The sequence below is a fragment of the Suricata suricatta genome, chromosome 11 (genome assembly GCF_006229205.1).
Source record: "Suricata suricatta isolate VVHF042 chromosome 11, meerkat_22Aug2017_6uvM2_HiC, whole genome shotgun sequence".
NCBI classification, from domain to species: Eukaryota; Metazoa; Chordata; class Mammalia; order Carnivora; family Herpestidae; genus Suricata; species Suricata suricatta.
In genome coordinates this window covers 12872322-12884880 of record NC_043710.1, presented here as the reverse complement: position 1 = coordinate 12884880, position 12559 = coordinate 12872322, and the positions used below count along the sequence as shown (strand labels likewise).

At 37.0% G+C, this 12559-nt stretch overlaps 1 protein-coding gene across 1 annotated transcript in view; it reads left to right on the top strand.

Annotated features, from left to right (window-relative positions):
* LOC115272145 (olfactory receptor 9G1-like) overlaps nucleotides 1-716 on the top strand; it is a 1149-nt gene extending 433 nt beyond the window's left edge. Inside the window, exon 2 of the mRNA XM_029915170.1 lies at nucleotides 125-716. Coding sequence (XP_029771030.1) covers nucleotides 125-716 — 592 coding nt within the window. The remainder of the gene's footprint in view (nucleotides 1-124) is intronic.
* Nucleotides 717-12559: the final 11843 nt, after the last annotated feature.

Here is a 12559-nt window from a genome sequence, read left to right as displayed (position 1 = left end):
TGGATCTCTGGTATTCCTCTGTCTACACCCCAAAGATCCTCATGACCTGCATCTCTGAAGACAAAAGCATCTCCTTTGCTGGCTGTGTCTCTCAGTTCTTCTTCTCTGCTGGGCTGGCCTACAGTGAGTGTTACCTGTTGGCCGTCATGGCTTATGACCGCTACATGGCCATCTCAAAGCCATTGATTTATTCTCAGGCCATGTCCATAAAGCTATGTGCATCTTTGGTAGCATCCGCATACCTTGGTGGCTTTATTAACTCTTCTATTATCACTAAAAGAACTTTTGCCTTGAACTTCTGTAGTGGCAATGTCATTGATGACTTTTTCTGTGATTTGCTTCCCCTGGTGAAGTTGGCTTGTGGCAAAAAAGATGGCCACCAGATTGTGCTGTACTTCCTCCTGGCCTCCAATGTCATCACCCCCACAGTGCTCATCCTCGCTTCCTATTTGTTCATCATTGCCACCATCTTGAGGATCCGTTCCACCCAGGGCCGCCTCAAAGCTTTCTCTACTTGCTCCTCCCACTTAACTTCTGTCACCTTGTTCTATGGCTCCATTCTCTACATCTATTCTCGTCCCCAATCTAGCTATTCTTTGGACAGGGACAAAATAGTTTCTACATTTTACACTGTGGTATTCCCCATGTTGAACCCCATGATCTATAGCCTAAGGAATAAAGATGTGAAAGAGGCTCTGGATAAACTCATTAAATAAATCAAGACTCACTCCTAAGGAGATGCAAGGACAATTTTGATTAGGTTATTATATTTCAAGAAGAGCTGCCATTGTGTTCCAGCATGATGAAGAATTCTCACAATGCAAGTTAAAGAATTTGCATCCTTGATACATGACAATTGGAGAGACCTAGGAGAAAATTGGTGGACTTTAGGAGATGGAATTTAAACATGAAATATAAGAATTTATATTGAATTTCATGTTACTCTAGATTAAAAACAAATAAAATCTTAAAAAAATTTTTTTAACATTTATTTATTTTGAGAGACAGAGACAGATCATAAGCAGAGGAGGGGCAGAGAGAGAGAGAAACACACAGAATCAGAGGCAGGCTCCAGGCTCTGAGCTGCCAGCACAGAGCTTGACATGGGGCTCGAAGCCATGAACCGTGAGATCATGACATGAGCTGAAACCGTATGCTCAACCAACTGAGCCATCCAGGCACCCCTAAAAATATTAAAAGTAAAAACTCCCCTCTACTTTCATATTGTGGCAAAAATAGCCCATTCCATTAGCATGAGAATATTTATGGCTGATTGACATATATAGAATAGTATCTAAATGGTTAGTTTCTAAAAATAAGAACAAATGTGCTACATTAACTTTTAGTCTTTTCCTATGATGATGAATTAGTTAAAATTATCACTTTCTATTCCCTTTACAGACTTTCTCAAGCACTTGTATGTGTACTTTTTGCCCTAAGAGCATGAGTACAAAGACCCAGAGTAACCCATGAGATAATGTGGCACAACAAAGTTCAGCAAGCAAGACATCTCCAGTCTACACCTCTTACACATGTTTCTCAATTAAGGAAAAATCAGTCAAGTTTTCATAGGTATGATTTTTGTAAATCTGTATAACTGCCAGAGTTTCACTTTTATTTTACAAGAGTGAAGTTGCAAAGACTTCTATATCCAAATTGTGACATCCTGGACCTCGAAGATGTCATGCTAAGTGAAATAAGTCAGACGGAGAAGGACAGAAACCATATGTTTGCACTCATAGGTCTAACAGGAGAACAGGAGAAACCTAATGGAGGGCCAGAGGGAGGGGAAGAGGGCAAGAGAGTTGGGGAGAGAGAGGGATGCAAAACTTGAGAGACTATTGAATACTGAAAATGAACTGAGGGTTGAAGGGGTAAGGGGAGGGGGAAAAAGAGGTGGTGGTGATGGAGGAAGGCACTTGTGGGGAAGAGCACTGGGTGTTGTATGGAAATCAATTTGACAATAAACTATTTTAAAAAACAAACCAAAAAAAAAACCCCACCAAATTGTGACATCCTGAGCATCAAAAGACAGTTATTACCAAAAAGAATTATAACTACAGTAAGATGAAACCACTTGTGAAATAAAAGTTGGTTAATACTAATACTCAAAAAATTGTATGGGTGATACACACAGGTAGTGATGAAACAAAAGGGTAAATATGATGAGTTGTATCTAATTTTGACTTTTTCAAACAAGGTAATGTAAATATAATTTATGTCACTAAAACATGAAGATGCTGTTGTTTCTACTGGTATAAAAAATAGTGGAAAAAATGCAAGAAAGTGAAATTCTAGCAAGCAGTCTCCCAAAATGTAGGAGTTCCACACATGTAGAAAAGACTGATTGGCACCAGCATTGATATATATTGACCCAAAAGTAAATCCAAGGTATTGAATCATTACAAGTTGTCACACATAACCCCAAAAGAGACAGAGCACCACAGCATAATTCCAAGATGTGTGATTTTGACAGTATTCTAAAATGGAAAGATATTTATGCCAGCTCAAACTTTCATTTTCTAAAAGATCAGTATTTCCCCCTAAAACTAATAAAATTCCTATAAATTGTATTATTTTGAAATAATGGTAACAGATCTAATCAGTATATTAAAGTGACAGAAAATTAGTTGTTTAATGTTGATTAAATGAAACTAGAATATACATCATTTCAGAAGAACATCAGTTAAAAAACATAAAATTGAAGTAATAAACCTTCTTAAAACATCCTGATGTTGGGAGCCTAGGTGGCTCACTCAGTTCAGCTTCCGACTCTTGATTTTGACTCAGGTCATGATCTCAGGGTCATTAAACTGGGCCCAGTGTCGGGCTCCATGTTGAGCATGAAGTCTGCTTAAGATTCTCTTTCCTTCTCTCTCTCTCTGCCCCTGCCCCACTTATGTTCATGTGTATGTGTGCATTCTCTCTCTCTCTCTCTCTCTCTCTCTCTGATTCTCAAAACAAGACAAAAGCAACCTGCTGTCATAAATTCTAATTTTTAACTGAAATAAAGATGTTCAAACTGCTTATCAAGAACTCCTATTTTAATCCTTTTAGGAGAAGCAATCAAATCCTATTCTTCAAATAATTACCAATATATACCCAGATATCATTAATTTTCATTGGCTTAATTGCAGAGTCATAATGTGTATGGAAAAGTATTTCAACTCCAGAATCAATTCTAAATAACATTACTGAGACCCTAGTAAAAGATAAATTATAGCTAAGAATAATCTTAGAGAGACATACAAATAAATAAGTATAGAAGACACATGTAATTAAATATGAAGCACTGGTTTTTATAACATGTGGTAGAATATGCTTAAGTGTAAGTTTGGCAGTTTTTAATCACAGCGGGGAATGTTTCATCTGTAGTTCATGGTTGTGAAACATTCCAAAGAATCTCCCCTACTAACTTATAATTATACTACACATTCCTAAGAAACTTTCATTACTCAAATCACAAGTGAAGTTTGAAGTTTAAAAGCAAGTGGTTTCTAAGATGTATTTTTTAGAGAAACAAGTTTTAATAAATTAAATATTTTGTAATAGCAAACTTTCTACCTCACTTCTTGCACTACTCTGATTCATTCACTCTCAACAACTCAGTTGGATGAGAGTTACCTGGTAAGCTATCTATATTTTCTTCTGATTAGATCTCAGTCTTTGATCATCTTGTTTTTATTTAATTGCAATACTTTTATTGCAAAACAAAAGGCCCCAGGTATACTATGCAATATAAAACTAAATCCTTTGGGGCATTTGGGTGTTCCTTTGGGGCATTCCACCCTTGTGGACATAGATTCCAAATATTGAGTATAAGGCTATGAGTAGGGAAATTAAATTCTTGTGAGCTATTTTCTGTAATAGTAAAGGAGGCTGAGGTAGTCAGGGACCTTCAAGAAACAGACACTGAGATAGAATCAAACGTCCAAGGATTTTACTAGGGGAAACAGTTGTGCCTGTGTAAGACAAAATAGACAAGGAGCCAGAAGAAGCAAGAAGTGCCACTAAGTCACAAGGCAAGTCTGAACGCAAGTGAAGAAGAGAGGAAGGAAAGATGGGTAAAAGCCTCCAAGACCTAGTTCAGTCTATAATGAGGTCAATAAGGTTGCCAGGAAGTACTTGAGCCAAAATTAGCCATCAAGGGAATCCAGTGCCTAAGACAGATAGTCTTACCTTGCTCTCCCTGCTGGCTCATTCATTAGCTAGGAGGAGTCTGTGGGGATATGACCTTCATACAAATGAGGAAATGTATTTCAGCTAGGACTTTTGCACTTTCATACTCCCTGTGGTTGGAGCTCTGAAAGGATCATTTTCCTGGCCATGACAGGCACCATGCCAAACTCATCCCCTTGGTTCATGGAGATGTACATACTTGATAAGGGAAGATGGAGCCATATATTGGCTCCTGTTTGAAAACATGCAGCAAACTTAGAAGACGCCTTCCAAACACGTCTGAGCAGTCCTATAGCCTTTCTAAGATTTGATTAGGGCAATTGCTTCAGAATGTTAGGGCAAAAATAAAGCCAAATATTTCTGTGGATTGGAGGAAATTGTTACTCTTCCTTTTCCAGTTAATCTGTTTCTTGGTATTGGCAATGTTTGGTGAGAAATTGGGTTCATGAAAAAGGTTACATCAGCAGATACTGCCAAGAAAAAAACTGGTAGGAAATGAGCAGATAAAGCAAACAAATTTCCCAAAATGAGATTATTCCTTAAAAGAGCCACTAACTTTATCATTGTGGATGAGTAAGAAATGGTCTAATCTAATCACCCAAGAAACTCACATCCTCCCAGAAAATGACCGCATATCAGAGGCACAGTTGTGTCTCTGTTGTTGGGATTTGGGATACCTAATCATGGAAGTAGCGAAATTAGTCTTAAAGAAGAAAACTACGTTGTCAAGCTGCTGTTGCTATTTGGGCAAGGGGCAGTTAAGCATTAACTGGATTGTTTGGAGAAAGAGGTAGACTAACATTCACGGAGCACATCACTTCAACCACCTGATTAGTACTGCCTCCCATTCAATATGTGTGGGCAGAATAAAGTCCATAGTGTGAACACAAAGCGTTTACGACATCTTCTAAACAGCATCTATAATTTGGAGGTACGAAGAAATCAAACAGTCTCTCAGTCTCCTCCACAAACTCAGTGACATTGAAACACACTGTATTCCTCAAAGACTACAACCACTTCAGACCAGTGTGAGGATGTTCAACAGACTAGATTTTTGGGGACACAATTATTTTTTCCTTTTTATAATGTTCATTAATTTTTAAGATACAGAGCATGAGTGGGGGATGAGAAGGGAGAGAAGGAGACACAGAATATGAAGCAGGATCCAGGTTCTGAGATATCACCACAGAGCCCAGCGTGGGGTTCAAACCCACAAATCACGAAACTTGAGTTGAAGTTGGATGATGAAACAACTGAGCCACCAAGTCAGCCAAGGATACAAAATTGTTTTTAATACAAACTGACTCTCTCCATTTTATTTCTCAAGATGAAGTTTACTATTTTCTGCATCTTTTCTCCAAATATCTATCTATAACATGTTCAGTCATGATCTCCACCTTGGAGATTCTGAACCTTTCCCCCCAAAAAATGATTTAAAAGTGATGATTGGGATCCCTACCCATGTCTATTCCAAGTGTTTGATGGAAACATTAATCTCTGTACTTCCCCGCAGGTTGCAATTTTGTTTACTGACTTAACAGAGCAATTTCAACCTCTACATTAACCTTGAAACTTAAGTTTAATAATCCTCATTCCAAGACTCAGGGATGTAACTAAAATGAGGATCCTGTTTCACTTTGTATATCTATAACAATATGATTTCTGTGTCTGGGTAAATAATGATCGGCTCTATGCCAGGTCCCACTGGACCTACTGAAAGGTGCATTCAGGGCAAAATTATCTTTGCATTACCTTCCTGGCAAGTATATACCTTGGGGGCTCTCCATCTGCAGATTGTCAGTTCAGAACCACATCTAACAACCCACAGAATATCTGGGTACTTCTGTTTTTCTAGTGTGGGATTCCCATCATAAATTGCTTAAAGCCATTCACAGGAAGGCTTGGAGGAAAAGACATACAGTGCAAATCTTGGCTAAGTTTCAGGGGCTTTCCTCAGAGTAACCTTGCCTCACCATAGGTCAATGTTTTCAGTGGCTGTAAACTAGCTTGTGTAACAGAATTATTTAAGTTTTACTTCCCTATTAGAATATCCTGAAATCATTTTTATACAAGTTTTTTAAAAATACCATTATTTATAAGACAAATGTCACCTAGTTTGGTTTCGCTTTGACATCATTTCTTAAGAACCACCTATTTCATGAGACATTGCCACAAATGTCGGAACAAAATACCTGGCTACCACCTGGAGTTTGTGGTTCACTGGGAAATTCATTCCATCTTGTCTCTAAGTTATTCACTGTAATATGGCTCCCTGGCTACCTGTTTGTGTTTTAGTTAGATAGTCTACATTTAAATTGCAGCAGAAGCCAAATCACCACATGATACTAATAATGTCTATTTGCATGCCTCTGTGCCACAGAAAAAATGCCTTGCCCTCCTCCTGTCCTTCTTTCCATGATGCCACTGGTGATCATTTAAGTAACTTTGATGCTACTGGATGTCATAGATTCCCAATGTCCCACTTCCCACCCCAATTGGTTTATACATCCAACCTTCAAATATATTAACAATCCAATACCAATTGAATTATCGCCAGGTACTACTTCTAGTAACAGTATCTGGCAAGTAACAGATGGACACTTAAACTGATTAATTTGGAAATGGCTTTAAAAGGGATTATTACAAAGAAATGTATGTGGTAGAGGGAACTCCCAAGAAGTACTGGGCTAACTCTAAAACTAGTAACTTCTGAGAGATATTACATTTTTTATTTTGCATGAAGACATAAAAGTCTTGAGCAATGGAGGGAGGGCTTTGAAATGAGTCATTTGGTAGAAGCTAAGATCTAGGTCCAGGCCAGCTGTGGTATCTTTGCAAGAAAGAAGACTAGAGAAAACCATTCAGACCTCACTCTCCTCCCCACCAATGATAACCACTGGATAAATCCATTAAGTAAATGGACACCAAAGGAGCCCACTGATACAGTTAACATAGCTGAGTATCCTAGAGCAAAGAGGAGGTTGAAAAGATGGAGAATGGATTTAGAAGGAAAAAAAAAGTACTCAACACTTAACAAAGGTAGCAGTATTGTTGAACATAGGTGCTTTAATAGGCAGATGTGTATGAATATGAATATATATTTTTATATGTAATATGTGTGCACATATAGGCTTAGTGTAGCTTCTATACAAATCAAGAGAAAATGAGAATGCACACTATGACTGATTGCATTTTCACTAGAGAATCAGAGTCTCACAAAATGAATTCTCCATTATTAAATAAGATCTAATGTGTCAACACACAATTTTGCTTAATTGCCTTGTTAGTTATTTCCCAAGCTTATGAAATCCTGAGAGGTTGCAGGAATCTACAACTCTGGGGATCCAGAAAGTGATATAAAAGTTCCTGAGGCAAGCAAATTTGAATTCCATGGAAATGATGGTGTCGCTCAAAATTTTAGGTAAGTTGTCTCATCCAGATATTAGAGGTAGATGGAAATTTTCACTTGTTCCTCACAACCAGGACAAAGGTCATGTGCATACTAAGATATCATAAAAGCTAAAGAAATAGCCTCTTTTATAATATCTTACCCATTTTCTTATTGTAGCTTTTGGGACGGCCAACTTCATAGGAAAAGAAAGCATATCTTAGGATGAGACCAAAAAATGCAAAAACAAAAACAAAAACAAAAGGCAATCAATATTATAGAAAGGACAAAGGACAAAGAAAAACATTCATAATATCTACAGAGCTATGGAGGCATAAGAATGAAATAGCAGAGATTATTAGAGATTTCTCAAGGCCAAGGAGATCCAAAAAGCTCAAATTTCTTTCCATTTCAAATGCTTTTTAAAAGCATAACATCATATAGTACTTTTGAGAATTGAAGACAAAAGGACCTATCTCTAAACACAGAATTTATATTCTCTTAATTGTGGGGGATAATATATTATTTACGGTATAATACAAGAGTATAACTTGAGTTAGGAAGATTAACATGTTGGCTGGTTAGCGATCAGCCAGATGACTGTGATCGGATTGGCAACACAGAACTCAACTCTTCAAACCAATCTCTACCCAATGAAATACTTGCCCTACTTGGTTTTGTACTGGCATTAGCCTTCAGAGGAGATCTGTTTATAGCTCATCTCCTTAAATGTATACCATTATGCAACACATTTATAACTCCTGGAGTCTTCATAACGTTGTAATGACAGGCAGACGCTTGTGGTAAAGTGTAAGAATAATGTAACCGATATCTATTTCAGTATTTCTCAGACTCGGCCTATAGACCATCTGCATTACATGCACTTGGACTGCTTTACTGAGGGTGAATTCCTGCCGATGCCTCCGGCAGACACTTTGCTAAACAAGAGTTTCTGAGGCTGGGCCAGCCACATAATTTGAGAACCACTGGTTACTTGAGTGTTTATGATGTGGCAGGGACTGTGGCTAGTTTTTACTTGAGGTCTTTCTTTCCCAAAACCAGAAAGAGAGATCAGTTATCTCTGCCTTACATTTGAAGAACTTGGGACTTGAGGATATTGACTCGTAAGGAGAACTTGAGTACTTGTGAATCTCCCAAAAGTCAAATGCTTTTTCCATGAAATCTGGGTATCTCTGGTTTTGAGTATTCAGCTCTATTTTAAAGGAATGCATCTTGTCCATCATGATGATAGGACGTAAAATCTATTGCTGACATCAAAAACACCTGCATAGACCCACTCCACTTAGGCAACTATTTGGTAAGGCGTTTTATGGAAGTTGACTTATTTGTTTCTTCCTGTATATTTTTGTAAATAACAAGGCTGGGATTCCTGCTGGCAGAAAATGCTTGTGGGAATATCAAATAATTCTGCTGATGGTTTAAGAGTAAAATGATATAAATGGAATTCACCCAGAAAAGTAATTCTATTGGTTTGTTACATTTTCCATTTCAGGGCTGCTTGATCATTCATTGAATCATTCATTTGTTCATTGATTCAATATTTACTGTGTGCCTATTATATGTCAGATATTATTCTAGACACTAGGCATCTGATAATGAATGGAACAGACAAAAATTCCTGCTCTCGTGGTATTTACATCAGAATGGGCTTTTATCTCTGTGTGGTCCTTCTGTAGGCCCATGAAAAGTAGAAATTTACCTCTCAGATATTCTCCAATTATTATCTATTTCTTCACATTTTCCCATAGAAATCCTAAAAAACTCACAAAGTGGGGTGCCTGGGGGTTCAGTTGGTTGAGCGTCAGACTTTGGTTTGGGTCATGATCTCCTGGTTTGTAGATTCAAATCCCACATCAGGCTCTGTGCTGAAAACTTTGAGCCTACAGCCTGCTACAAATTCTGTGTGTCTCTCTCTGTTCCTCGCCTGCTCACATTCTCTGTCTCTCTCTAAAAATTAAATAAATAAACACTTTTTCAGAAGGTACAAAAGTCACCACGTAAAATACAGAGCTGTGGAGTGGAGTTTCTTACCAGAGGGATAAAGTATTTTAAGGAACATTTTTGAAATGTGTGGCTGGATTTTTGACTGTCACAAGTATCACAGGCTCTATTTAATTAGCAGTAGACAAAGATGAAAGTGATTTGCGTGTATGAGGAAGACACAGGCCAGAAAAAGTCCTACTCTTTACATCCAGTGTCTGGATGGACATTTGTGCTTTGAAAAAAAGATCTTTAGAATTATGTCACTTTGAACTCTATTCCACTTTTCAAGCATACACTATATTTTCCAAAGTTTTACTATAAATCAATTTGTCTAAGAATTCAACATGTGGGAAAAATTGCCATTAATATTGTTTGGAACTTTATCAAGAATTATTCACCTAGTCAAAAAATCTTATCAGTAATAGAAAAGTCACTCTTGATATCTGAATCACTAATCCATAGGTGATGAGTTTATTTCACCAAGTATTCCAGCAGTTACATACTGAAATTCACTTTATTTTAAAATAAAATCAATAATTATTATCATATAATAGATTGTGAGCTATTTTCTTTTTTTATCACTTTACATTTGAATTAGGATAGTTTACTTACATAAACATACAATAGTTGTAGGTAGGTTATATTAACTATATGTGTCATTTTAAGTCCATAAAGGAAATATTTTAAAGGTTTGTTATAAAGTGGAAGTTTCTGAATGTGATGAAAATAAGAATTATTACTACAAACAGTATCAGGCTGGGATAAGTGTCTTCTTAAGCACTGTACATGGCGAGTTAGAAAAGCTGGAGGATAATGTTACGTCCAGGCTTTTAGACCTAAAGACTTCCAATGACATAAAATATTTCTTTATTTGACATAACCAGATGGATTAATTTATTGGCCTCCACTCTAAAATTTCTCTCTCATTCTGTGTGTTTTCCTCAATGGGACTCATGATACATGTGCTCCAACACAATAGCAGAGGAGAGATCTTCCTCTGTAATTGTGGAAGAAAACTGTGTACAAGAGACCAAATTATACATTAGGGTTATTGGCTGGACTTGAGAATTAAATTGGCATAAGAAATATTGACAGGAGAAAAGCATATAGATGTATTTAATATAAATATTACATGACACAGGAGTGCTCATAAGAAAATGAAGATCTCAAGATGTGAGAGGCCCTAATTTTTTATATACACGTTTGAACAAAGAGAAATAACTATGAAAGCGTAACTAAAATAGATGGGAAAAGTGAAGAAAGATAAAAATTATTTTATTTTTTTAAATGTTTATTTACTAATCTCAGGAGAGAGTGGGGGAAGGGAACAAAGAGAAAGAGAGAACCTTAAGCAAGCTCTGGGCTGACAACACAAACTCCAGCCCAAGGCTCAATCTCACAAACCATGAGAGCATGACCTGAGCTGAAATCAAGAGTCAAATGCTTAACTGACTGAGTCATTAAAGGGCCCCAAGAAATATTTTAAAGAGAGAAGTTAAGAGCAATTTCAAAACTTACTACGAGCTGACAGTAATGAAGACAGTGAGGTACTGGCATAAAGATGGACATAAAGATGACTAGAATAGAATGGAGAAGCCAGAAATAAATCTTTGCTCTATGGTTTTGGTAGGAAGGGTAAGGTCTCCCCAGGATGCCCATGTTCTAATCCCTGGAATCCATGAATATGTTAGATTACATGGAAGTGGAAATTAAGGTTACAAATCACTTGACTTTAAAACAGATTATCCTGATTTTCTCACCACTGCTGTGATGTTTGCCATCATTTGACCTTCTACATGACAGTCCTTCACAGTTCTTATAATCATTATCAAAACTTTTTACTGCCTATCGGCTGTGATATGTATAGAAGGTATACATTAAACATACCTTCATTTGTTCTTAAGTACAGAATTTTTAGTGTCTTTTTTATAATGTAACAACCACAAAGTGATAGTAGATTTAATATTTTTTAATTTTTATTTTATATATTTTTTCATTTGGGCCATATCATCCCCACCCCAAACAAGAAAAAAATACAAATAAACACACCAAAAATAGAAGGTAATGGACAAATTTTTGTATGTATACAGTCATGCTGTATTTCAAGAGAGCAGTTGATCACAATTTGCTTCATGAATCTCAAGATGTGGAAATGGTGCCATAGTGATTGATTTAGAAAACTGTTACCAATACAGACAACAAAGAAAAAACTATACAACTAAATGGGAAAAAAAACACATCAAAGATTTTTCAATGTTGAGAATCCACATTTGTATTTCAAGATAATGTATTTAGAAAAAGTAGAGGAAAAAAGTTATGTAAATTCCTCCTTTTCCTCTAGCTTAATGAGTATCATTTTTTCAGTGAAAACTCTTTGTATGTTCTACATGTTAAGAATAAATGTGATTGGGGCATCTGGGTGGCTCAGGCAGTTGAGCATCCAACTTCGGCTCAGTTCTTGATCTCCTGGTTTGTGGGTTTGAGACCCGTGTCAGTCTCTGTGCTGACAGTTCAGAGCCTGGGCCTGCTTCAGATTCTGTACCTCCCTCTCTCTCCGACCCTCCCCTGCTCACACTGTCTCTCTCTGTCTCTCAAAAATAAATAAAAAAACATTTTAAAAATTAAAAAAATAAATGTACACTAAATCTTGTTATAAACTAATTAATTAATTAAAAACAAGAGTTTTTCTTGGATAATCACTTAGGCTGAATGTGATCACAAGAGTCCTTAAAAGTGAAAAGAGGCAGAAGAGTTGAGAGCCAAAGGAAGATGCAACTATGGAAGACTGGCCAGACAGATACAATGGTGCTGACTCTGAAGATGGAGAAGAGGAACCATGAATCAAGGAATGTGGGCAACCTCTAGAAGGTGGAAGAGACAAGGAAATTGAGCCTCCCTTACAGCCTCCAGAAAGGAATACAGCCCTACCAGCCTCTTGATTTCAGCCCAGTTGGACCCATGTTGGATTGCTTTCTAACCTAAGAAACT